At 40.3% G+C, this 25,236-nt stretch overlaps 1 protein-coding gene across 1 annotated transcript in view; it reads left to right on the top strand.

Moving 5' to 3' along the window:
* dpysl5b (dihydropyrimidinase like 5b) overlaps positions 1-25,236 on the top strand; it is a 60,986-nt gene that overhangs the window by 25,300 nt on the left and 10,450 nt on the right. The window contains exons 2-8 of the mRNA XM_072278870.1: positions 3,075-3,233; positions 10,451-10,630; positions 11,147-11,215; positions 14,005-14,049; positions 14,134-14,209; positions 17,964-18,120; positions 21,187-21,328. Coding sequence (XP_072134971.1) covers positions 3,075-3,233; positions 10,451-10,630; positions 11,147-11,215; positions 14,005-14,049; positions 14,134-14,209; positions 17,964-18,120; positions 21,187-21,328 — 828 coding nt within the window. The remainder of the gene's footprint in view (positions 1-3,074; positions 3,234-10,450; positions 10,631-11,146; positions 11,216-14,004; positions 14,050-14,133; positions 14,210-17,963; positions 18,121-21,186; positions 21,329-25,236) is intronic.

The following is a 25,236-nucleotide window of genomic DNA, read 5'->3' as shown; positions in this document are numbered from 1 at the left end:
GGTAGTAATGAGAAGAAGGCATGTTCTGGATGGTGAGTGTCATTTGTGAGGGTCCAAGCATATTGATGAAATTACAACAGTGGCTATATTTCATTAGGAGTTTCAGGAGAATTGGTATATCACAAAAGACTCTCACATATTTCTACAGATGTACCGTGGAGAGCGTTCTAACTGGTTGCATCACCATCTCACATGGAGAGACTTTGCATAGGATTGGAAAAAGCTGCAGAAAGTTGTAAACTCAGCCGACTCCATCATGGGCACAAGCCTCCCCAGCATTCAGGACACCTTAAAAAGATGGCATTATCATTACGGACCCCCATTACCCAGGACATGCCCTCTTCTCATTGCTAAGGAAAAGGTATAGGAGCCTGATGACACACACTCAGCATTTCAGGAACAGCTTCTTCCCCTCCATCGGACTTCTGGATGGACAATGAACCAATGAACACCAGCTCAGTATTTTTCCCTCACTTTGCACTAGAGTTGGAGAGATGTACCATACAGAAACAGGCCTTTCAGCCCATCAAATCCACGATGAAACCATTTAAGCTGCCTACCATCAACCTGCACCAGGACCATAGCCCTACATATCCCTACTATCCATGTATCTATCCAAACCTCTCAAATGTTGAAATCGAGTTCGCACACACCGCTTGTGCTGGCAGCACGTTCCACACTGTCACAACCCTCAGAGTGAAAAAGTGTCCTTGCATGTTTCCCTTAAACTTCTCACCTTTCACACTTATCCCATAACCTCTGTAGTTCCATTTCGCCTCAATGGGAAAAGCCTGCTTGCATTTACCCTATCTATATCACTCATAATTTTGTACACCTGTGTCAAATTTCCTCCCAATCTTCTACATCTGAAAAGTACAGTCCTGACCTATTCAATCTTTCTATACAACTCTGGTCTTTCAGACCCAGCAACATCCCTTGTAAATTTCCTCTGCATTCTTTCAATCTTGTTTACATCTTTCCTGAAGGTAGGTATCCAAAACCACACAAAATGTCCATATTAGGCCTCAGCAATATCTTATCCAACTTCAACATAACCTCCCATCTCCTGTACTCAATACATTGATTTATAAAGGGCAATGTGTCAACAGCCTTCTTCACGACCTGGTCTACCTATGATGCCACTTTCAATGAATTATGGAGCTGTATTCCCTGATTCCTTTGTTCTACTCCATTCATCAGTGCCCTTACATTCACTGTGTAAGAACTATACTGGTTGGCCTCCCGAAGTGCAAAACCTCACACTTGTCTGCATTAAATTCCATCTGCCATTTTTGGCCCATTTTTTTCAGCTGACGCAGATCCCTCTGCAAACTAAGATAGCCTTCCTCACTGTCCACTACACCCCCAGTCTTAGTGTCATTTGCATATTTGCTGGTCCAGTTAACTACATTGTTATCCAGATCATTGATATAGATGACAAACAACAAAGGACACAGCACCGATCCCTGCAGCACACCACTAGTCACAGATCTCCAGTCAAAGAGGCAACTATCTACTCCCACTTTTTGGCCTCTCCCACAAAGCCGGTGTCTAATCCAATTTACTACTTCATCCTGAATGTCAAACAACTGAACCTTCTTGACAAGCCTCCCATGCGGGACGTTTTCAAATGCCCACTAGTGTCCATTTGGACAGCATCCACTGCCATTTCTTCATCCACTTTCCTAGTAACTTCCTTAAAAAACTCTATAAGATTGGTTAGACACAACCTACTATGCATGAAGACATGCTGACTATGCTTAATCAGTCCTATGTCTATCCAAATACTTATATATCTGGTCCCTTAATATACCTTCCAATAACTTTCCCACAGCTGATGTCAGATTCACTGGTCTATATTTTCTGATTTATGCTTTGGAGCTTTTTTAAACAGTGGAACAACATTGGCTATTCTCCACTCTGATTTGTATCAGGGTAGCAAACACCTCCTGCTCTGTAGTCTGTACAGGGCCCATGAAGTTGATGCCACTTTGCCTCACTTCTTTGAACTCCGTATCTCTCTTCTGAGTAAATACAGATGCAAAGATTCACTTAAGTACTCCCCCATTTATGTGTATTTTTAATTGTAATTTATAGTTTTTATAAACATGAGAAATTCTGTAGATGCAGGAAGTCCACAGCAACACACACAATGCTGGAGGAACTCAGCAGGTTAGGCAGCATCTATGGAAATGAAAAAGTTGATGTTTTGGGCCGGGACCTTTTGTCAGGACCGTAAAGGGAGGGGGATAATGAGCTAGTATTTGACTTTGGGAATGGAGGATGGGGCACATGCTCCTGTCTACATCAGTTGTGCTGGGGTCGAGAAGATTTGAGGGCTTCAAGTTCCTAGGATCCTGTCCTGATCCGACCTCATAGATGCCATAGCCAAGAAAGTTCACCAACAACTTTACTTCCTCACGAGGCTGAAGAAATTTGGCATGTCACTGTCGACCCTTACCAATCACTATTCATGTATCATAGAAAGCATTTTATCTTAGTCCATCATGCCTTGCCATGGAAACGGTCCTTAACCACAAGAAACTACTGAAAGTTGTGGACGTATCTCAGTACGTCTCCAAAATTACCCTCCCTTCCATGAAGTCTGTCTATATTTCTTGCTGCGTCAGTAAACCAGCCAGCATAATAAAAGACCCCATCCACCCAGACATTTTCTCTTCTCCCCTCTCCCATCAGGCGGAGGATACAAAAGCCTGAAAGCACATACTACCGAGCTCAAGGACAGTTTTTACTCACTGATAGAAAATTATTGAATAGTTCCCTTGTATGGTAAGATGTACTCTTGACCTATCAATCTACCTCATTATGACCTTGCATCTTATTCTACTTGTACTGCACTTTCTCTGCAGCTGTTACACTTTATTTTGCATTTTGTTATTGTTTTACCTTGTATTACTTCATTGCACTGTGTAATGTATTGATCTGTGTGAACTGTGTGCAAGGCAAGCTTTTCATTGTACCTCAGTACATGTAAAAATAACAAACCAATTCCAATTCCAAAGTGATACCAACACAATTTACTTTATTTCTAATTATAATTTTTTTTTTTACAGGCTGCACTTGTTGGAGGAACAACAATGATCATTGGCTATGTATTACCAGATAAAGAAACTTCACTCCTAGAGGCCTATGAAAAATCTAGAAATCTAGCGGATCCCAAAGTCTGCTGTGACTACTCACTCCATGTTGGTGTGACCTGGTGGGCTCCTCAGGTAGGGCTAATTTTTATTGAATGCTTTTTTAATGTTGTCTTTGCTTCTTGTTAATATTAGATGGTTCTTCAAATTAAGTAGCAGAAAAGTTGGTGTGGAAGAATTGTCTTGAAAGACACCGGATAGTACATGAGAAAAATCAGCTCGTCATGTACTTCCTAGAGTGGCTGAGGAGTACCACTCTGGAGTGACAGTCTCTTCCACACTGGCTGTAGGTGAAGGAAGATGGACATCTGATTGGAGTGGTCCTTCCCTTATGCTGAGCTCTCTTGACAGCCAACTCATTGATGTGGGTACTTTATGCTCTTTGCATGCCTTTTTGAACTGCCGGACCCCAGGCAGCCTGGTTGTCTGTATTGTTTTCCCAGTTGTTTACGTCAATGTTGGCTAGCTTTGGATCCTTTTTACAGACATCCTTGAGGCAAAGCTATGGGCGACAACTGGATGTGTATTCTCTGCCAGCTGCCCATTCAGCAGGTCTTTCAGGATTCCACCAGAGCCCATGCGCTTGACGTGCCCTAACCGTCTCAGCAACCTCTAGCTGAGGAGGGCAAACAAGTTAGGGATGCCTGCATATTGTAAGACTTCTGTAGTAGTGGCTCTGTCCTGCCAAGGTATGTGCAGGATCTGTCTGAGGCAGCATAGCTGTTCAAATTCTTTGCTGCTCTTGACATTTCTCCTGCATCTCCCATAGTGAGAAGATCATATCCATAGAGGATCTGCTTGCTCTAAAACCATACTGCTCCTCTGGGTAGACACATTGAGCAAGCTGCTGTAGTCATGCCAAAACGATTCGGACAAAGAACTCTCCCACAGTGCTGAGGAGAAAGATGCTGCAGTAGATGTTACAGTCACTCCAATCACCCTTCTTGTACAATGTGACAATGTGGGCATCTTGCAGGTCTTGTGCTATGTAGCCTTTGTCCCAGCTGAGACAAAGGAGCTCATGCAGTTGATGCAGCATTGCTGGTTTGCCGCTCTTCAAACCTCTGGAGGGATACCATTAGTTCCAGAGGCCTTCCTGCAAGCGAGATAGTCAATAGTTTTGCTCAACCCAGTGTTTACGTGGTGGATCTTCTTTGGTGTGGTCAGTATCACAGTCTGCGCTGTGATAGCCGCGGGCGTCTCAGGAGGGCACTTCTGAGATCTGCATGCCTGGTGATGACAAGGTCTAGCTGGTGCCAGTAGCGATAATGTAGGTGTCTCTGTGAGACCTTGGGGAAACTCCTTGCACTGGAAATGTGTTAGTTGCATACAGTCCATGGTAACAGCACAGTTCTAGCAGCTTCTGCCCATTGTTCCCACGCCCATGTGGGCACAAACAGCTGGGCCAGGCCTCGCTGTTGGCTTATACTGTAGCATTGAAGTCTCCCAATAGGTACAACCCTTCAGTGGTAGGTGCCTTGAACAGTGCTTTATCCAGTGTCCTGTAGAAGAGATCTTCATCTTCAGGGGTGGCACCGAAAGTGGGGCCATAGATGCTGATGAAGTTGAGAGGGCTGGATGATGTTGACAGACAGAGAGTGAGGATTCTGTCTGCCCTCCCCCCCCCCCCCCACAATGGAGGCTCAACAGCTGCTGCAGGTGTATTCCTCGCTGCAAAGCTGACACAACACAGTCGTGCCTCATGCTGAGATTTCCCTTGTCAGAGGTGGTGTAATTTGACTCTCTGATAGAGCCGCTGTCTGCCAGACAAGTGTCCTAAAGGAAGGCAATGTCAATGTCAATTTGATGTAGCTGTGAGTGACTTCTCCAGGGTGCTACCAGCCTAGGCAGATGATATGGAGACCTTGGGGCTACCCAGACGACAAGATCACCTTCTTAGCCTTGCTGATGTAATCCAATGGAAAGTTAGAACCAGTATAATTTGCTACCAGTGGGGCTGCAGGAGTTGCCGGGAGGAGGCGCAATACGCCATCCAGCTGCCTTGGGAGCTCCACTCTGGATCTGCTATCAGTATTTTCTCCCTTAGCCTTCATCTGTCCCGAGACTGACCCACAAGGCAGTAGGCCATTTCCCCATGGCTGCGGCACAGTTGATCAATGCTCAAAGCGTGTCCATGGACCCAGGGTCTTTGCACATCATGACTATCCATCTTGCCTTGACACTTCAAAGGTTTGGAATCAGAGTTTCCCTCCTCCTGGATAAACTGCCTGCCAAGGCTAATGAGCTCTGGCTGCCATTGTAAACTGGAGCCCTATCACAATAATGTTGGCAATTCAATAAAGGGATTTGAGATCTTTAGAACAGGATTAATTAGGAATTAGTAATAATTTCTTGTGACCTGAGGTATTGATCATGTACTCCTAGGATGTCTTCAAATTCCATAACGATTGACTTGCGGTTTTATGCTAAGAAGCCACAGAAAATGCTGAAAGATGGCATGTATTAGTGAGACACTGGAAGTTCTTTTAGACTGGAGGTAAATTAACATTGCCATTTTCAAAAAATGATCTATCAAAACCAATTCAGACACTGACTGTTTTCTCGTAAGTCTTGGATGAATTAACCAAATTGTCTTATGACTTGATAAACATGCTTTGTCATTTTCATGCTTTATCATCTTGATAAATGTTGCTTTACTGCATGGTTAAAAAAGTATGGGTGCAGGATATATGGATGTCCAAAATATCCTTTGCCGAGACAAGAATGAAAGATTTTGACTGGAACTTGGATAAAACATTGGCAACAGATGAAGTTGATTAATGCGTATGACAATGACATCAGGAAGATAGACAGCAACAGTTTTGAAGGAATTTCTTTTAAGCCATTAAATAGGATTTTTTTTCTGGAAGTGCACCATGGACATGATGGAGTTCAACTCCCAAATGCTGTAAAATTCTGTGTATGTTGACTGGAGATGGCTAAATAAACTCAGTATAGATGAGATGAAAATAATCCACAGTGGAGCATAAATGAATTGGACTCATTCAATGACTGATATTTGAAATAATAGACCAAAGATGAATAATGATAAAAATGCATATTGTTGTTTGAACACTCTTGATTGTTGCTAGAAAAAAATCAACAGGCCTTTTCCAAAATTGCCTCAACAACTAACCCCTCCCCCACCCCTACCCACCAAAGCTGTTTTATCAATCTGGAAATAAATGGTGAAGCCGCCATCAAAATGTATCTTTCATTAATGAAAATAAATGAATATTCAAAGGTAAACATACTTGATGAGATTTTTGCTAAAAAAGCTTTCCTTTTCCCATGTAGGTGTTACCTTTAACTTGAGTCAGCTGCGAGACATTATTTTCAAAACTTTGTTGCTTGAGTGTAATTAAATGTGCATGCCTTACTAATGAGTGCTGATGGGAAAAACATGCAGATGGGATTATTTGTATTTACTACTGGATAACAGATTACTCTTGTGGGTGTCTGTTATGTTATTCTTCTCCACACCTTGTGGCACATTGGGCAGCAGCCTTGCTTTTTCCTTAGCATTTTGTCTGTTTTTTGTGAGACCAAATTGCTTGCTCGATGCTCAACCCAGCACGGATGGAAAGCATCCAAGGAGCTGAACCCAGGCCCACTCGCCGTGAAGTCTGGTGCTAATACCACTACACCACCGCTGTCTGTGGGCTCCCCAGAATCTTTTACCAACCATATGCCTGATCAAGACTAATTGTGCTTTGGTTCATCTTTGATTCTGTGCAGAATATAATGCCCATTCTCTCTCCATCTCAAAGATCAGAATATTTTATTCACATGGTTTTTACCTCTACTGTTCAAGAAATTGTTGGAGCAAATACAAATGTTTCATTTGCTGGTTCCTGTTTCCAAGTATTGCTAATTATCAACTTGTTGTAAGGTCTTGAGTTACACTTCACTCTGAGCTCTGGCCTTGCTGACCCATTTCAAAACTTACCACCATTACTTCAAATTCTGAATACATCTTGAAATTGTTGTATGGCTTGCACTTCCTCTATGTCCCGTTTAGTACAGCATTTCTCAGTTCCGGTATTCTGTCCTGTCCATCCTGTATTTGGGTATGTAACTATTGAGGTCAAACAGTCATTCCTTAGATTTACAAAAAATAAAGAATGATCTGCAGAGCATGGGGGCATTGTTTCTATTAAAGGTTCTGTATAAATAAAAAGGTTCTTTTTCCTTCTGTATATTGATACTGAGTGATTTATTTAGTAATTCTAATAGTTCTTGATGCTTCAATTTGATGTGTAGGAATAGAGTGGTGTGTTTCTTTGATAAACTGTGGAAGATCAGGGAGAAGTCACGAGCCCCCAAGAGCTACCTTTGTGGGAAGAATTTTTCTGAGTAGGTGCTGGGCAGTATGTAAAGGGAGGGAGAGTAGCAAGTGGTAGTTGTCCCATATTGGTACTATAACAGTGTAGATGGGAAGAGAGATAAGATCCTGCTGGACAATTTTAGGAAGCATTGTAGAAAGCAGAACCTCTTGGCTTTACTGTTTCACAGACTTGTGAGTGTAGAAGTTGGAGGATAGTACAGTTGAACGTGTGGCTAAAGAGTTCATGTAGAAGCGATGGCTTTTGATACCTGGATCATTGGGCTCTCCTGCAAGGCATGTGGTACTTATACAAGGAGGACAGGTTGCACCAAAACTGAAGGGGTACCAACAGGGGGAGTGGGGTTTGCTAATTCTACTCAGAAAAAGTTTTATATGATGGGGATTTGGAACCAAGGCAGTAGTTCAGCAAGTGGAGTGATTTCTCATGGTAGGCTGGTCCAGAAGATGCATGATTAATTAAATCAACTCATTCCAGTTTTTTTTTGGGGGGGGGTGCAGGGGAAACAGAGAACTAGGAGAATGAACACAACAAGAATGATGACTGCAAGTGTGTTTATTTTAATTTAAGGAGTATAATGGATAAGACAGATGATTTAGAGCCTTGCAGCATAGTACAGGCCCTTTGGTTCATGATGTTGTGCTGACCCTTTTAATTAACCTACTCTTAAGATCAATCTAACCCTTTCCTTCTACATAGTCCTCCATTTTTCTTTCATCCATGTGCCTGTCTAAGAGTTTTTTAGATGCTCCTAATGTATACCTGGCAGGGCACTCCATACACCCACCACTCTTGTTTTTTTTTTAAAAAGACTTGCCTCTGATACAGTATTCCCCCTATACTTCCCTCCAATCACATTAACATTATGCCCCTTCTTATAAGCCATTTCCATGCTAGAAACAAGGCTCTAGCTATCTATTCAATCTGTTTCTTATCTTGTGTACCTCAATCAAGTCACCTTTCATCTTCCCTCGTTCAAAAGAGGAAAAAGCCCTTGCTTGCTCCATCTATCCTCATAAGGCATGTGCTTTAATCTAGGCAGCAGCCTTTTGACGTGCGTTTAAATTGGTCTGATGAAGACCCACCTCTGACCCTTATGAGTACTGCTGTACAAAGGTATCACAGTGCAAATTCATTGCTCGCTGAAAATGTAAACACAGATAGGTAAAGGCCTATGGCACGCTTGCCTTCATTGGTTAGAATGCTGTGCATAAAAGATAGGAATTTTTTTTTACAGGGTTGTGGATGCCCGGTATGCACTACTCGGATAGCTGATAAAGCGGACATGGTATCGGTGTTTAAGAGGCATTTAGGCAGACACATGAATATGCAGCAAATAGAGGGATATGTATGCAGACAGGTGGGATTAATTGAAATTGGCACTTTAGTTGGCACAGATGTGTTAAGCCAAAGGCTTCTTTCTGTACTAACATTGTACCAACCAAAATACCTGACAATGACCAGTTCCACCATTTAACCTTGATATTTAATAGCATTGATTTTGATAACTTCTGGTTCATAAAAATCCTGAGGCTTGCCATCGAACAGAAGTTCCACTGGATAACAATATAAGTACCATGGTGACAAGTGTAGGTCCGCGACTGGGTACCACTAGAGAATGCTCTGGATTGGTGTAGTTCCAACTATGATAAAGCAACTTAACATTCCGCGTACAACCATAACCATTAATTTCCTCCATCACTGGCTTACTGAGACTGCACTGTATTCCATGGACTAATTACACAGCAATTACCTAAGCTATTCCACTAGCAACTCCAAAACATGTACCCTCTGCTACCAATAAGGACAGGGTAGTAGGCACTTGGGAATGCCGCAAGCCCATGCTGATTTCCTTTCAAGCTGCATGTATTGCCTTTGGAAATTTGTCATTGTCACTCCATTGTTGCTGGGTCTGAATACTGGAGCTCCTTCCCCAACAGTGGAAGTTCTGGAGGTACCTTCACTAGAGAACTGAAAGGTTTCAAAGGCATTCTCAATGGCATTTCGGGATTTCCAGTCAATGCAAACCTTGCTGGCAAAGTGTATTCATTTAAGTTGTGCTTCATTAATATACATAATTATTTTTACTAATTCTTGATTTTCAAGCACTAAAGGCTCTCTGTTGAATAAAGTATGATTCTCCAAAAATTAATGTAATCTGTCCATTTCTATTACAAGTGTTGAATTCAAGAAGGGAGAATCAAAAGTAGTTTGAAAGTGCAGTCAAAAGTATTGATACCTTTTATATACGTCTGGTAAATACTGATACTAATGTGGATTTGTGCATTAATAATGACAAGTAATTCGAAAGATAAGATATTGCTTGCCTTTATTGTAAGGGCACTAAGACTACAGGAAGTCTTGCTGCAGTAGTGAAGACGGCACACCTGTAGAACTACAAATTGTATTGTTTCACTAAGGAAATTATTCATTTATCTTAAAAGGAGGAAGTGAGGGAAGCCTTGTGAAGGAATAGAACAGAATATGCTTTCATTTAAAAAAATTATACACAAATCATAGTGAAGTTACTGTTTTAATAAATAGACGTAATAGAATACAGAGGTGAAATTGATTGGTTAATTACTGAAATGTAATTTGCTCTTTGAAGAATGTTTGGAAATCAGGCTCATTGCCACAGGGTGAAGGATCTGCCAGTCAGGACTGAAACGCAAAATTTACCTACTTGGCTTGCTAATCTTTGAAATTTTTACCCAGAGGGCTGTAGCTGCCTTATTGCGGAATAGTTGAAACTGGAATAATAGCATGATGGAATCAGAAGAATGATGTTGAAGTTCAGATATGACACTGAATACTAAAGTGGGTTTGAGGGTCCACATTCCCTCCTTGTTATTTTAGTTTTACTGATGAAACTTCTTGAACTTTTAATAAGTTATGTGCATTTCAGCCAAATCATCAATCCATGTATTTTATAAAATTGTTTTTTAGGTACAACTTGAAATGGAGGAACTAGTGAAGGAGCATGGTGTGAATTCATTCCAAACATACATGACATACAAGGACCAGTACATGCTGCGAGATAATGAACTTTACCAGATTTTTCGTACATGTAAAAGTCTGGGTGCCATAGCTTGTGTTCATGCTGAAAATGGAGACCTTGTTGCAGAGGTAACTGTTCATATATAACCATATAACAATTACAGCACAGAAGCAGGCCATCTCGGCCCTTCTGGTCCGTGCCGAATTCTTACTCTCACCTAATCCCACCAACCTGCACTCAGCCCATAACCCTCCATTCCTTTCCTGTCCATATTGCTGTCTAATTTAACTTTAAATGACAACATTGAACCTGCCTCAACCACTTCTGCTGGAAGCTCGTTCCACACAGCTACCACTCTCTGAGTAAAGAAGTTGCCCCTCATGTTACCCCTAAACTTTTGCCCTTATCTGACATAAAGTGAAGAATATTTGAAACAATTCCACAAGCATTCAAAAAAAGTTTAAAATATAATGTAAGATATCTTTATAGAGAATTTGACAGCAAAATTTCAGATTGCCTTTGAAGCTTTAACTAGTTCATTGTTATTGATATCCTGGAATACAGGTCTTCCTGTGAAAGAATAAGTGAATTATTTTAGGCTAGCTTACTTCCAAGGGATGTTAAAAAAGTGCTTTTCTTTCCAGGGTGCAAAAGAAGCTCTTGAATTGGGAATCACTGGACCTGAGGGAATAGACATCAGCAGGCCTGAAGAGGTTTGTTACATTAAAATGATTGATGCACGCTGAATCTACACAAGTATGACATAATTTATTATCAGTCTTTTATCTTCTGATATTCTGAAAGGGCTTGCTTATTCATATTTTTCACTTGAACAAGAAAACATTTTTGGAGATCAGGGTGAATAAAGAAATGTAGACTAAAAACAGGTATTTCACTTGTGAGAAATACAATAAGTTTATATAAATCTTGTACTATCTGACAATAGTGATACTCTTTCTGCGTGATTCTTTTTGATCCATTGGAAAATCAGGAAATTTCACCTTTTTGTCTAGGAAGGATCTATAAGTTGAAGCTGGCTGTTTCTCTTATTCAGTTCTCAAACTTTCTACTCTCAAAAAGAAAGCTTAAAAATATTAAAAGAAGCTGCTACAGATAGAACATAGAACAGTTTAAACTGAACAGGCATTTCAGCCCACAATGTTATCCTGCTGTCAATTTGTACTAAATATCTTCCTCATATGTATCATCCATATCCCTCCATTCCCTTAACACTGTGTCTATTATAAACTCCACCAAACTGCCTGCTTCCACTACTAGCCCTGGTAAACAATTCAAGACACCTACCACTCTCTGTGCTTTTAAAAATAAAACTTCCCTCTCGCATCAGCTGTAAACTTAAAAACATGTCTTCTGGTGTTTGGCTTTTCCACCCTGGGGAAAAGATTCTGACTGTCAACCCTATCTATACATCTCACAATTTAAAATAGATAGGGCCTCGCCTCAACCTCCGGGGGAGACAACCCAAGTATAGCTAAAGTTTCTTGATAGCTCAATCCTCTATTTCAGACCTCATCCTGGTAAACCACTTCTGCACCCTCCACAGTAGCCATATCCTTTCCTATAACGTGGGAAACAGAACTACAAGCAATACTCCCAAGTATGATCTGACTAAAGTTTTACATAGGTGAACCATGGCTCCTCACTCTTTTACTCAACACCCCTACCATTGAATGCAAGCATGCAGTACACCTTCTTTACCACTTTATCCACTTACATAGCCATTTTCTGTGAACTATGGACCTGATCTCAGGATCCCTCTGTACCTCAATGCTGTTTAGGAGTCTACTATTAACGGCATACTGTCTCCTTTCATTTGATTTCCCAAAGTGTAACACTTCACACTTCCCTGGATTAAACTCCGTCCACTTTTTCTTTGCCCATATCTATTAACTGATTTGTATCCCACTGTAGTTTTTTTTATACTGTTCACAACTCCACCAATTTTGATGTCATGCACAAACTTGCTAATCCATCACCTAAAGATCATAAATGTGTACCACAGACAACAGAGGTCCCAGCACTGATCCTTTCAGAACAGCACTGGTCACGGGACTTCAGTCAGAATAATAGCATTTCACCACTACTCTCTGTCTTCCATGGGCAAGCCAGCTCTGGTCCCCTTTAAATCTTTTCCCTTGCATATTAAATTTATGCCCTCTAGGTTTAGACTCCCCTATTCTGGGGGAAAAAGACTGTGACAATTCACCTTATTATCCCCTTCATGATTTTATATACCACTATAATTTTGTGTGGTTTAAGTTCTTGACAGCTATTTTCAATTAAAGTATTAATTGCATTTTAGTATTCTAATAGTTAGAAAACAGATACATTACTGAAAGAACTATCAGAATTTCCTTGAAATGATTACTTGACCACTGCACAATCTAAGAGAAGACATTTATTGTCCATTTGCGTTATTAAGAAAAGTGCCATAAAAGTTCATTCTAAGATCCAGCAATTATATCTGTTTCTGAGACCTGCTCATATTCTTGTAAGGAAATTAGAAGGCTCTTTTCCCTCCAGTGATTTCTGTTAAATAATGGGTGTTTCTCCGGTTGGCAGTCAGTGGTGAGTGGGGTGCCACAGGGGTCAGTGCTGGACCCACAGCTGTTTACCATTTACATTGATGATTTGGAAGAGGGACTGAGTGTAGCGTAGCAAAATTTGCTGATGACTCTAACTGAGTGGAAAAACAAATTGTGCAGAGGGACTTAAGAGTGCTTGTGCATGAATCGCAAAAAGTTGGCTTGCAGGTGCCACAGGTTATTAAGAAGGCACACGGAATGTTGGCTCATTGCTAGAGGGATTGAATTGAAGAGCAAGGAGGTCATGCTGCTACTATACAGGGTACAGTACTGGTGAGACCACACCTGGAGTACTGTGTGCAGTTCTGGTCTCCATACCTGAGGAAGGATCTGCTGGCTTTGGGGGCAGTGCAGAGGAGGTTCACCAGGTTGATTCCAGAGATGAATGGGGTTAACTTATGAGGAGATATTGAGTCGCCTGGGACTATACTGTCTGGAATTCAGAAGAATGAGAGGGGATCTTATAGAAACATACAAAATTTTGAAAGGGATAGATAAGATAGAAGTAGGAAAGTTGTTTCCATTGGTAGGTGAGACTAGAACTAGGGACATTGCCTGAAGATTCAGGGGAGAAGATTTAGGATGGAGATGAGGAGAAACTGTTTTTCCCAGAGAGTGGTGAATCTGTGGAATTCTCTGCCCAGGAAAGCAGTTGAGGCTTCTTCACTAAATATACTTAAGAAACAGTTAGATAGGTTTTTACATAGTAGGGGAATAAGGATTATGGGGAAAAGGCAGGTAGATGGAGCTGAGTTTACGGACAGATCTGCCATGATCTTATTGAATGGCAGGGCAGGCTAGATGGGCCGAATGGCCTACTCCTGCTCCTATTTCTTATGTTCTTATCTATGTTCCTTTTTAAAAAACATAAAATACTTCTTACTTGTTTCATATAGGTTGAAGCAGAAGCAACACATCGTGCCATCATAATTGCGAATCGAGTGAGTTTTTCAATGAAGTGATTGTTTCAGTATATTTCAGCATTGTAGTGGGAGTTGTTAACTAACTCTAATTTTCCCTTTTAGACCCATTGTCCATTATATTTGGTTAATATCTCAAGCAAGTCAGCAGCTAACGTCATTGCTTCTGCACGGATGCATGGTAAGGTTAGTTACCAGTGTTTTGAAAATAAGACTGTTAAATCTTACGTATTTTTCCCAGATATTCTGCAAAAGACTATTCTTGATTGTCACTATTGGTGTATGAAAGTTGTCTGCTTTTTGAGGTAAAGATACCATTTCCATTCAGTAAGTCTGAGTTGCTTGTTCTTTTAAATATGAATCAATTAAAGATGCATTTAAGCTATATAGTTTGTGGGCAGTCTTATACAATTTCTGTACATGGATAACCTCATCTCAAGAATCAGAGTAATAAACTTATGATAATCATGTATTGAGACAGTGTTGTCAAAGCTGTGCAGACTTGGTATGATCTATTTATCCTAAAACTCATTGAAATAAAGATCACCACATAATTGCCTTCCTGATTGTTTTATTTGCTTTCTGCATTGTTTGAGCCTTCACACATCTCTACAGTTAAAATAATTCTTTCTCTAATCATATCAAATTATATTGTTCCACATTTATGCTCCATCTGTTGCCCGTTAGTTCATTTACTTGATCTATATCCTTTTGGTGACACTTTGCTTCTTCCTTATAATAGATTTCCCATCTGCTTTGTATCATGAACAAATTTGAATAGATTACACTCTATAAATTTCCACTTAATCCATTAACGCAAGTCAAGAATAACTGAGGATTCTGTGATACTTCATAAGTGAGTCTGTCAAACTGTATTCACTTCATTTATTCCTACTGTCTGCTATCCATCCTTTAATAAATCCTCTATCCAGGGTAATTTACCTCTATTTTTTGTTACGGGTCAATAAATGCCTTTTCAAAGTCAAGAGAAGATTCACTGGTTCCCCTTTTTATCTACTCTTTGTTAAATCCCCAAAATGCTCCTTAATTAATTTAATGACCTGATTGAAAAATTATTCATGGTTTTCTCAATGCCCTGTTATTGTGCCTATAATGATAAATCTCAACATTTTGATGACAGATGTGAAATTAAGAAATTAAGTGATCTGCAATTTCTGTTTTGCTTTCTTAATTCTTGTACATGATGTTACATTTTTTGATATTTGATCTTTATCATTTTTAGTCATACATTTTTACTTCTTAAAAGAAAATATGTTATTCTTAACTTTAGTTTCAGCCTTCATTATTCAGTGTACAACCTTCCCACTTATTGTTAGAAAGCTGAACCAAAAGCTTAGTTATTCACATCTCTGCTTCTCAAACTCCACATTTGTGGTGCACTACAAAACACACACACAATGCTGGAGGAACTCAACAGGCCAGGCAGCATCTATGGAAAAGAGTGAACAGTCAATGTTTCGGGCTGAAACTCTCTTCTCTCGATGCTGCCTGGCCTGCTAAGATCACGGTTTAGGATGGCGCATCCAGAATAGTAAGCATCTCTAATGGATTTTTTAAAAAGGTACACACAGCTGCATTGTGCACAATTGTGGGAAATGTATTTGTTGCATGTTTATGATTAACTGCCAAACAAAAGAGGAGCTGTATGGTCTTGAGTGCCACAAGTGTTAAAGGAGCTCCAGTCATCCAGACAAACTAAGAAAATTGGAGTCTTGGGTGCTGGAAAGATTTTGGGTGTTTTAGAGCTTCAGGAAACTTAACCTCTCACTGATTATAACAGTTGCTGTCTTTACATGCATGGTCTGGTTAAGTTTCTGGCCGATGGTGAACCCAGGCTCTGAACGGTTGGAAGCTCAGCAGTGGTAACGCTGAATACCACTAGTAACTGGTCAAATTACCTTGTTGGACATCACCATTGCCTGAGTGCATGAGCCTAAGCAGGCCATACCAAAAATACCAAAATATTGTCTAGGTGTACATGCAAAATGGGCTACTTCATTTTCTAGGGAGTTGTAATGAAAACTGAACTTCACAATCAGAATATTGATTTGTATTTTGACTTGTGTTAGACAAAAGGACATAGATGAGCCAGCTGAAGATAGTTTGGCTTAGAACATTGCTCTGAGGAACTCTGACATATCCTGGTGAGGGGATGAGATACTGCTAATTGTCATGACTACCTTTGTTTGTGTGAGCTTCAACTCCAGCAATGTAGTTGTTCCCTTGATTAGTGTTCCTTTTATTATTTTACCATGCCTCTTCCACACAATATCTGGTATTAAAGGCAGTTGCTCTCACCACAGCTAACAGAATTCATTTCCTTTGTCCACTTTAAGGTTTGGAGAAACATACTCACGGGCAATGGTGAACAGGGTGCTGTTTAATTGCCCCATCAATAACATTTTGCATCATTTTGTTGACTGAGGGTGTGTTAATTTGTTGGATTGATTAGACCTTTTCAAAGTTCAAAGTAAATTTATTATCAAAGTACATATGTCACCATATATAACACTGAAATTTATTTTCTTGTGGGCATACACAGTAAATCCAAGAAACACAGTAGAATTGATGAAAGACTGCACCCAGCAGGGCAAACAAACGTGTAAAGCCAATGTGCAAAAGACATAGTGCAAATACAATAGAAATAAAAATCAAGAACGTGACATGAAGAGTGAGTCCATAGGTTGTGGGGAAAAAATTCAATAATTGGGCGAGTGAAGTTGTCCCCTGTGGTTCAATAGACTGATAATTGAGAGATAATAACTGTTCCTAAACCTGGTGATGTGCATCCTGTTGCTCCTATACCACCTTCCTGATGGCAGCAGTGAGAAGAGAACATGTCCTGGGTGGTGGTCCTTGGTTAGGATGGTCCTGGATAGCTGACAGTGCAGCAAAAATACTGGAAAAAAAAATACAGTAGTTTGAAGCATGGAAGATTTTCAGTGCTAGCAGTGGGATGTTGCCTGGTTCCACTGTCTTTGCTGTCAACTGTTTTTTTAAGTACCCTGTAAATTTAATCAAATTGAAGTTTTGTGTCTGCAATAACATGGGCAGGAGAAAACCAAGGTCCACTCAGATATAAATCATCAACTTTACAGTCAGTAAATGTGACTAGACTGTACTGCCAATGATAATGAAATAATCTGGGAAAAGTTTCCAATTCACTAATGAATTACCTCCCAATATATGCAACTGAAAGTACCAGCCTACAGATGTGATCCATTGATTTAGAGATTACTTAGTTCATCTGTTGCATTCTTACTAGATTTTGGTAGCTTCACCATATTTAGTACCTCATTTTTAGGTACACCAAAACAACTGCAATGAAAGGATAAATTAATATGAGTAGATAGTGAGAATGAAGTGCAGTATGTTTGGTCTTCATGGTCCATTCCCACCCCCCCCCCCCCCCCCGGGCAGCCTTATTCCTGTGATGTAGTTAATAATTGCTTAGCTTGTTACCATCAGTAGAGCCATTCATGGTCATAGTGTACTTTGAAGTTTCCCACTGTGGGTACATTCTCTGTCCTAGCTACTCTCAATACCTTTTCCAAGTGTGGCTCAACATAGAGGAGGATTAATTCATCAGCTGAGTGGACAGGTGGTAATAAATTGGAAGCTGCTTTGTTCATGGAATGGTTTCTAACATGGTAAAACAAATAATTACAAATCTGAAAGTATTTCATGAAAGTAACCAAGTTTCTTTAATAATCATACCTACTGCAAATTAATTTCTCTCCAGTTTACCAAAATTGTCCATTTGTGTAAGACAAATTAATAGAAATGAAAAGGTCACTATCCAACTTGAACAAAACTTAAGTGAACCCTCTATGTGTACATCAATTAACCAGCATGTTATAACTATATAAATTAAGCACTTTGATGTGCAGTTTTAACCAATGTAATTTTTAAAGGCAATATTATATATGGGGAAACAACCTTGGCGCACACGGTTCTGAATGGATCCAGCTATTACCACCCAGACTGGTCTCATGCTGCTGCCCATGTTACTGTTCCTCCACTCCGGCTGGACTCAAGCACTCCCACCCACCTCATGAGCTTGCTAGGCAGGTAAGTTTCTATCACGGGTTTAACAAGGATATCACTTGTTGCCATTTTTGTATTCAGTGATGTTTCACTGAACTGAAAGCAGTTCTATTAATATAATTATGGATATTTATTCAGCTCAAGCTATTTGCAATACTAGAACTTTAAAACAGCAAATGCATTCTTAGAATTTTTGAATAGTGCATAACATTGATTAGAATATAATATTGATTGAAGTGAGATTTATGGTTTAAATTGAAAAATGCCAGTATCTGCATAATGATGGTAATTGTTAATACTTAAAGATTAACCAGTAAAACATTTTTCAATGTTCTTCTTAAACCTACGGATCAGAAAATTTCATGTTAATGATTAGCCCACTCTAAATTCCTTGAGAAACCTTACTGAACCATCCATAACAGCAGCTAAGAGACTGGATATCTTGCAACAATTAACTCAACTCCTGCCTTCCGATGACCTTTATTCCATCTGCATTGTACAAGACAACAATATGATAGAATAGGGTCTGCCTGCTTAAATGAGTGCAGTTTCAACAGCACTGCAGCATATTTGGCTGGCACTCAGTCCAGCTACTTGAAACTTTCATTCCCTCGTTCACTGACATCATCTTCCTTTCATTTGTCATATTGCTCCAAACACTGCAGTAATTGAAGTTGTGCTCACAACAAAGAAGGATGATCGTGATTCTCAGAGGCCAATCATCCCAACCACAGGGCATCACTGTAGAATGAACCCAGATCACCTCCAGTTGCTCTGTAAGTGAACCTCCTTTCATCATGACGTCAGAAGTGGTCCTTTCATCATGACGTCAGAAGTGCAGATTGTACAATGTTCAATTCCATCCGTAACTTATCAGCAAATGAAGCGGTTCATGGCTGTATAAACCGTAGACTGAGAAGTGGCAAGTGACAATTGGGCCACAGAAGTGCCAGGCAATGTCCATATCCAACATAAGAATCTTAACTACCAACCTTGATATTGAATAGCATTGCCATCACCAACTTCCTCACCGTTAATATGCTGGAGATCGTCACTGACTGGATATTCAACTGAATCACATAAATACCATAGTTGAAAGAGTAGATTAAAGGTTGTGTATTCAATGGTGTGTGACTTGCCTTCTGTTACTCAAAGGCTGTTCCACTATTTTCAAAGCACAAGTCAGGAGTGTGATGAAAGAAGTTCCACGTGTGTGAATGAGTGCAAGTGCCACCCTTCAAGAACCTTCACACCATCCAGGACAAAACAGTCCATTTGTCTTCACCAGAACAACTTCTGTGGTTCAAGAAGGCAGTTTGGCACTGCTTTTTCTAGGTCAATTATAGATTACGAATGAATGATAACTTTGCAAGTTAATGTAAATCCTAAAAATAACTTAAAAAGAACCTCCTAGATTGTGGTGCATAGTGTCTACTGTAGTTAATGTTTTTCCATTTTGTAGCAAGGATTCTGCAGTGGCACCTCAACCAAACCAATGGCCTTTGTTGCTTGTGCAGCTGGAAAAGATAATGCCCTTTATTCATTATTAAAGAGTCTACATCCTGGAAGTCCTTATCGTGTATTTCCATGTGAGTGCCTTCACCAGAAGGACTCCAGTAGTTCAAGAATGGAATGACCAAAAAGAGCTGACCTTGCCAGCAACAAGTTCTTCCAACAAATAAAAAAATTGTACTGAGGTTGTGCACATTCAGTCAAATCCTGTAAGATAAGGTTTTTGCCATCCTCTCGTCAAGATGGCGCCGGCAAACTGCGATTCCTTGGGTGACATCTGCCAGATAGCAAATCTTTTAAATTCTTTCACAGTTTCTAGGCCTTCTGCTGCCTTGTATTGTTTATCTTATGGAAACTGTTGGTACCTGTGATGTACAGTTTGGATCTCAGTTGAAGGATCCAGCGCTGTGCTATGTCCAGAGAGCTGCCTCATGAAGATCAGAGTCACTCACCCAAAAAGGACCAAGAACACAAGTTGACTCAAGAGGGAAAAAAAAGGCAGGACGTAGGTCATAAACGACTCCACCTTGAAGCGGCAAGGAAGCTTGAAGCATTGAGGTAAAGGCAATCGGATCCAGTCAGCGAGTGCTGCCAGATTGACAGCATTCAGACCCTGTCAGCAATCACTCCCAACAGAGGCCATAGAGTCAGTGATGCTCCCAACGGGACCAGATGGTCAGTGATTGCTCCCAACAGAGGCCACCGTTCAGACCACGCATGGGTTCTCAGTCACAGAAGGACTGTTCGATGTTTTGATATTTATGTAATTGGACTGTACTTTATATTGGTCTCCTTCAGTTTTTTGGTGTTTTCTTTCTTGTGGTCGGGTGGATGATCTGCAAATTTTTGTGTGTGGGTGGTTGGGGGGAGGTTTGATGCTACTGTTGGTGTTCTTTTTTGCCAGTGAGGGGGTTGGTCACTTTTTTTCTGTGGGGGAGGGGTTGGGGATTTGTTGCTATTGCTGTTTTTTTCTGCTGGGGAGAGAGTCGGGGGTTGTTGTTATTGCTGTTCTGCAGAGAGGGGGTGGAGGATTCTGGGGTCTGTGAGTTTTGTTTCTTTTACATTTTCATGGCCATCTGGAGAAGACAAATATCAAAGTATATGCATACTTTGATAATAAATTGAACCTTGAAGGAATTAGCAATGCCCAAAATGTACATGTACATTGTTAGGTTTCATAGAGTTAGTTTTGGGCATTGCTAATTCCTTCAAGGTTCAATTTATTATCAATGTACATTTAACTGGAAAAAGACACAAAGTGTTGCATAAGTTTTTTTTCAGGAGTTTTTGGGAGGAAGTTATCTGCAACCAGATCGAGCCAAGATAACTAATTAGTTAAAATGCAGGTCGTAGGAGTGCTCAAGTCTTTTCTGCATGGTTCTTGATCAAGGACTTGTGCAAAATCTACAAACCTATTGTAGAAAGTTAGACAAGGGAGAATGTATGTCATAATTAAATTTCAAATATATTGTGCTGTTGATTAACCTTAGATAGAAATGATTGAAACTTTCATAAGGTCAAAATACCTAATGATTAATTTGAACACATCATTATTATTGTTTGATTTTTGTTTCCTAGTGATACTATTAATGTTGTTGCTTCGGATCATCGTCCATTTACTACCAAGCAGAAAGCTGTAGGAAAAGATGATTTTACCAAAATTCCTCATGGTGTAACTGGAGTGCAAGACCGAATGACTGTCATCTGGGAGAAAGGAGTGGTAGGATTGACTGTACTCGAGTTTTATGATGTTACATTTACATAACAAGCTTTCCTTTTTTTCCCCTCAAGATTGCTTTCTATTTCTCATCATTTGTTCCCTTGTTATCATTCTCAGAAATTCGGTATTTTTGTTCCTGTCTGACATCTTCTAAAATCATGCAAAGGATCTCAACAGATGTTAGAAAACATGACTGCTTCATGGATTTCTTTTCTGTCTTTCTGTAGTTTTCGAAAATGTTTTTGTATTCTCCTGGGTATATGTGTTGTTTTATGTAATGGCTGATTCTTAGCAAACATTAAAAAGTGATGACTTTACTTTGTAGACATCAAAGAGAAAGAAAACAACACTTGGTCCCCACACCCTCCAGCCTGCCATTGCAAATTAGTTTGCAAATATAATACCCATACCAAAAAAAAAAGTGGCATGGAATATTTGTATCATATCTGTACACTTCACAGTGAATTTCCAGACTAGAAATTCTGATTTTCAGATTTCCACCACTTATTTAAGTTTGTAGTCTGCTGTATTGTTCTGAAAAGGTATTTGCATTTTAATTGCTAAATACTCTTATTATTTAGGATTACTTAATCAGGAGAAGTGAATAATATACGTATGAATGATCTGTTATATGATGCCTGCCATTGTAGTCTCACAACTAACTGTCCCTGGCTGGAGTGCTTCATGTAGATCTTAGTGGCCCTGGTTACTTTGTCTGCAGATCGCTTCAGAAATTGCAGTTTAAATTCTGTCATATCTCGCTTGAATGTTATTGCTTTGGATCATCATCTACTGCATTTATAATGTAATAAGGCTCCATGTTTAAAAGGGAGCATTCACTTCATAATTTGTAAAATTTAGCAGATGATCTGGCTGTGTATATTTACCCAAAAATCAGTTTGAAAATTTTATTAGCGAGGCGCTGGTTCTAAATGAAAATGAATAATAAAATTTCCCCTCATCATGCAAATACTCTGTAACACACATCCTGTACTCCAGTGCTCGATGATATGCAGCTTGGAACCTTCGATCGTTTGCTGATATTGGAGTAATGAACTATGCATGTTGTATTTAAAACGCCACGTTGGTCATACAGTGGCTTCTAGGGGGACAAGAGCAATATTCTTTAGCCATGCCTCTTACAATATACACTATCGGAAGCACAAAGAAATATCATCTGGAACATAATGGAGACAACCAGTGTTGTCCTCCAGTCTTCAAAATAGGTGACAACTACTCATCAGGGATTTTTCCACAGTGCATGGAAAATCCAACATCTCTACCACCTATAAAGACAAGAACAGTGATTGAGGAATTCCAGTATTTCCAAGGTAACTTTAAGTGATGCAGTACCCTGATCTGGAAATTGCTATTCCTCAATGTTATTCCTTATTCACAATCTTGGAGTTTTCACACTTCCAGTCTAATCATACTGCAGCAATTCATACACCACAAATAGTTCCTCATCCTTCTGTTCAGGAAGTAAGGATGATTATTAAATACCGGACTCCGGTACATGGAATGACATAGTTTCCTCCTTGCTGTCACTCAGCTATAGCTGATTTTCTGTGTCTGCAAAAGTTATCAATATGTGAACTGACCAAATCACTGTGGCATATACGGTATTTATACAGTTTAGTGCTGAAATTCCATATCTTTCCACTCCCTCCCACTCCCATGCACTGCTGCATCAATAGCTAGGGAGGTGAATATGTTTTTTTATTGAGGGGAAAGTTGCTAATGCCTGTGAAGTACAACCTTGGAGCAGCTGAGAACTCGTATTGGGAAGTTAATGTGTTCAGGAAAGTTTCCTTAATCAGTTTATAGTGTGCAATACTTGATACAGGTTTCCCCCACCATCTGAAGGTAGAGCGTTCCTATGAAACGGTTCATAAGCCGGAATGTCGTAAAGCAAAGAAGCAATTACCATTTATTTATATGGGAAAAATTTGTGAGCGTTTGCAAACCCAAAAATAACCTACCGAATCATGCCAAATAACACATAAAACCTAAAATAACAGTAACATATAGTAAAAGCAGGAATGATATGGTAAATCATTATATGTATAATCAATATGTATAGATCAATAAAGTATAAGTACGAAGTATAAAGTAAGTACACAGCCTATATAAAGTAGAAATACTTCTCTACAATCATTGCTGCACTGTTCTCCATAGTGAAAATCTCACGCAAGCGCTCTTGGCAGAAACACTCTCTCCAGTAACCTTTAAGCTATGAAGCTGCCAAGTCATACCAAAAAACACATAAAAATACACAGTCTACATTAAGTAGAAATAATGTATATACAGTGTAGTATCACTTACCAGAATTGGGAAGACAGCACTGAGCACACTGATGGTGTGTTAGGCTGAGTCGTCGGAGGTCAGGGGTGCTGCAGTGGTCCCCACCCTCCGGGCAGCGACCTGATACCGATCCGCGAAGCATGCAGAGATGCAGCGGTGGCCGGGATGCACCCAGCACATCTTTAAGAAAAAAAAGCTGAAATAAACAAGCTAATCAATTAGGTGCCGCCCGGCATGTAAATGTCGGCCCAGATCAGAGGTGATTGCCGATTGCATCGCCTCTGATCTGGGCCGACATCTACGTGCCAGGCGGCACCTAATTAATTAGCTTGTTTATTTCGGCTTTTTTCTTAAAGATGTGTTGGGTGTGTCCCAGCTACCGCTGCATGCTCCGCAGCAATGTATTGGTCCGCGGCCCGGGGGTTGGGGTGGTGGGACACAGGGGTGTCATCTCATCGATCAGGGCAGGCAGGTCATCTTCTTCTATGTTTGCCTGCCTCGATGTCGAAGGTTGAGGTTCGTCGTCTGCTGTGGCTGATGTGGAAGGCTTGCTTGACTGCTTAGCCTCCCATATTTTTCTATCATACAATTCTTTGTAAGCACTCAAACCATCTTGCAAATTTGCCCTAAACCTACATACCCTTTCAAAATTAAAGTCGTACTTTTCTGCAATCATTGTTGTCGATTGCAGCAAAAATCTCATGCAGTTGCTTCATGTTCAGTTCCTGGACGACTTCACTTTTGCTACTGCATTCGGTTTCAATTGTTCTCCTTTCCTCTTCCAATTGCATCAGCTCTTCATCTATCAGTTCTTAGTCATGGGATGCCAAAACCTCTTCAGCATCATTTTAGTCAACTTCCACATGCCAAACTCACTTTGTCCTTACTTCACAAACGCGAGGAAATCTGCAGATGCTGGAATTTCAAGCAATACACGTGAAAGTTGCTGGTGAACGCAGCAGACCAGGCAGCATCTCTAGGAAGAGGTACAGTCGACGTTTCGGGCCAAGACCCTTCGTCAGAACTAACTGAAAGAAGAGCTAGCAAGAGATTTGAAAGTGGGAGGGGGAGATCCGAAATGATAGGAGAAGACAGGAGGGGGAGGGATGGAGCCAAGAGCTGGACATTTGATTGGCAAAAGGGATATGAGAGGATCATGGGACAGTAGGCCTAGGGAGAAGGCCTCCTGTCCCCCCTTCCCCCTCCCCCCCCCCACTTTTTCTTTCTCCCTAGGCCTCCTGTCCCTCCAGTCTGAGCTCAGATGGAAGACATCTGCACTTGTATGCAGTAGTCATATATTGCTGTTGTGAAAGTTAAGACCTCAGCCAGCATGCTGCACGGTGGTTGGCTTCTGAGTCGTGATATGAAGCTTTTTTGTAAAGGGCCTCTGATTTTAAAAAATATATATTCGCAAGGTCAGACCTCACACAGTGCCTGAAAGATGACATTTGCATGTTCATTATCTAATATGCTGCCCTCATCTGAAATTTGCTGATGAGAGTTGTCCAGCCCACATGCTACACCTCCCCTGGATCTGGGTGTAGATTAATTTTGCTTAGTATCCAACAAAGTGCGGAGCTCAGAATCAGTGTGAGAATCAAGTT

Source organism: Mobula birostris, chromosome 2 (assembly GCF_030028105.1).
Source record: "Mobula birostris isolate sMobBir1 chromosome 2, sMobBir1.hap1, whole genome shotgun sequence".
Taxonomy (NCBI): domain Eukaryota; kingdom Metazoa; phylum Chordata; class Chondrichthyes; order Myliobatiformes; family Myliobatidae; genus Mobula; species Mobula birostris.
This window is presented reverse-complemented; position numbering and strand designations above follow the sequence as displayed.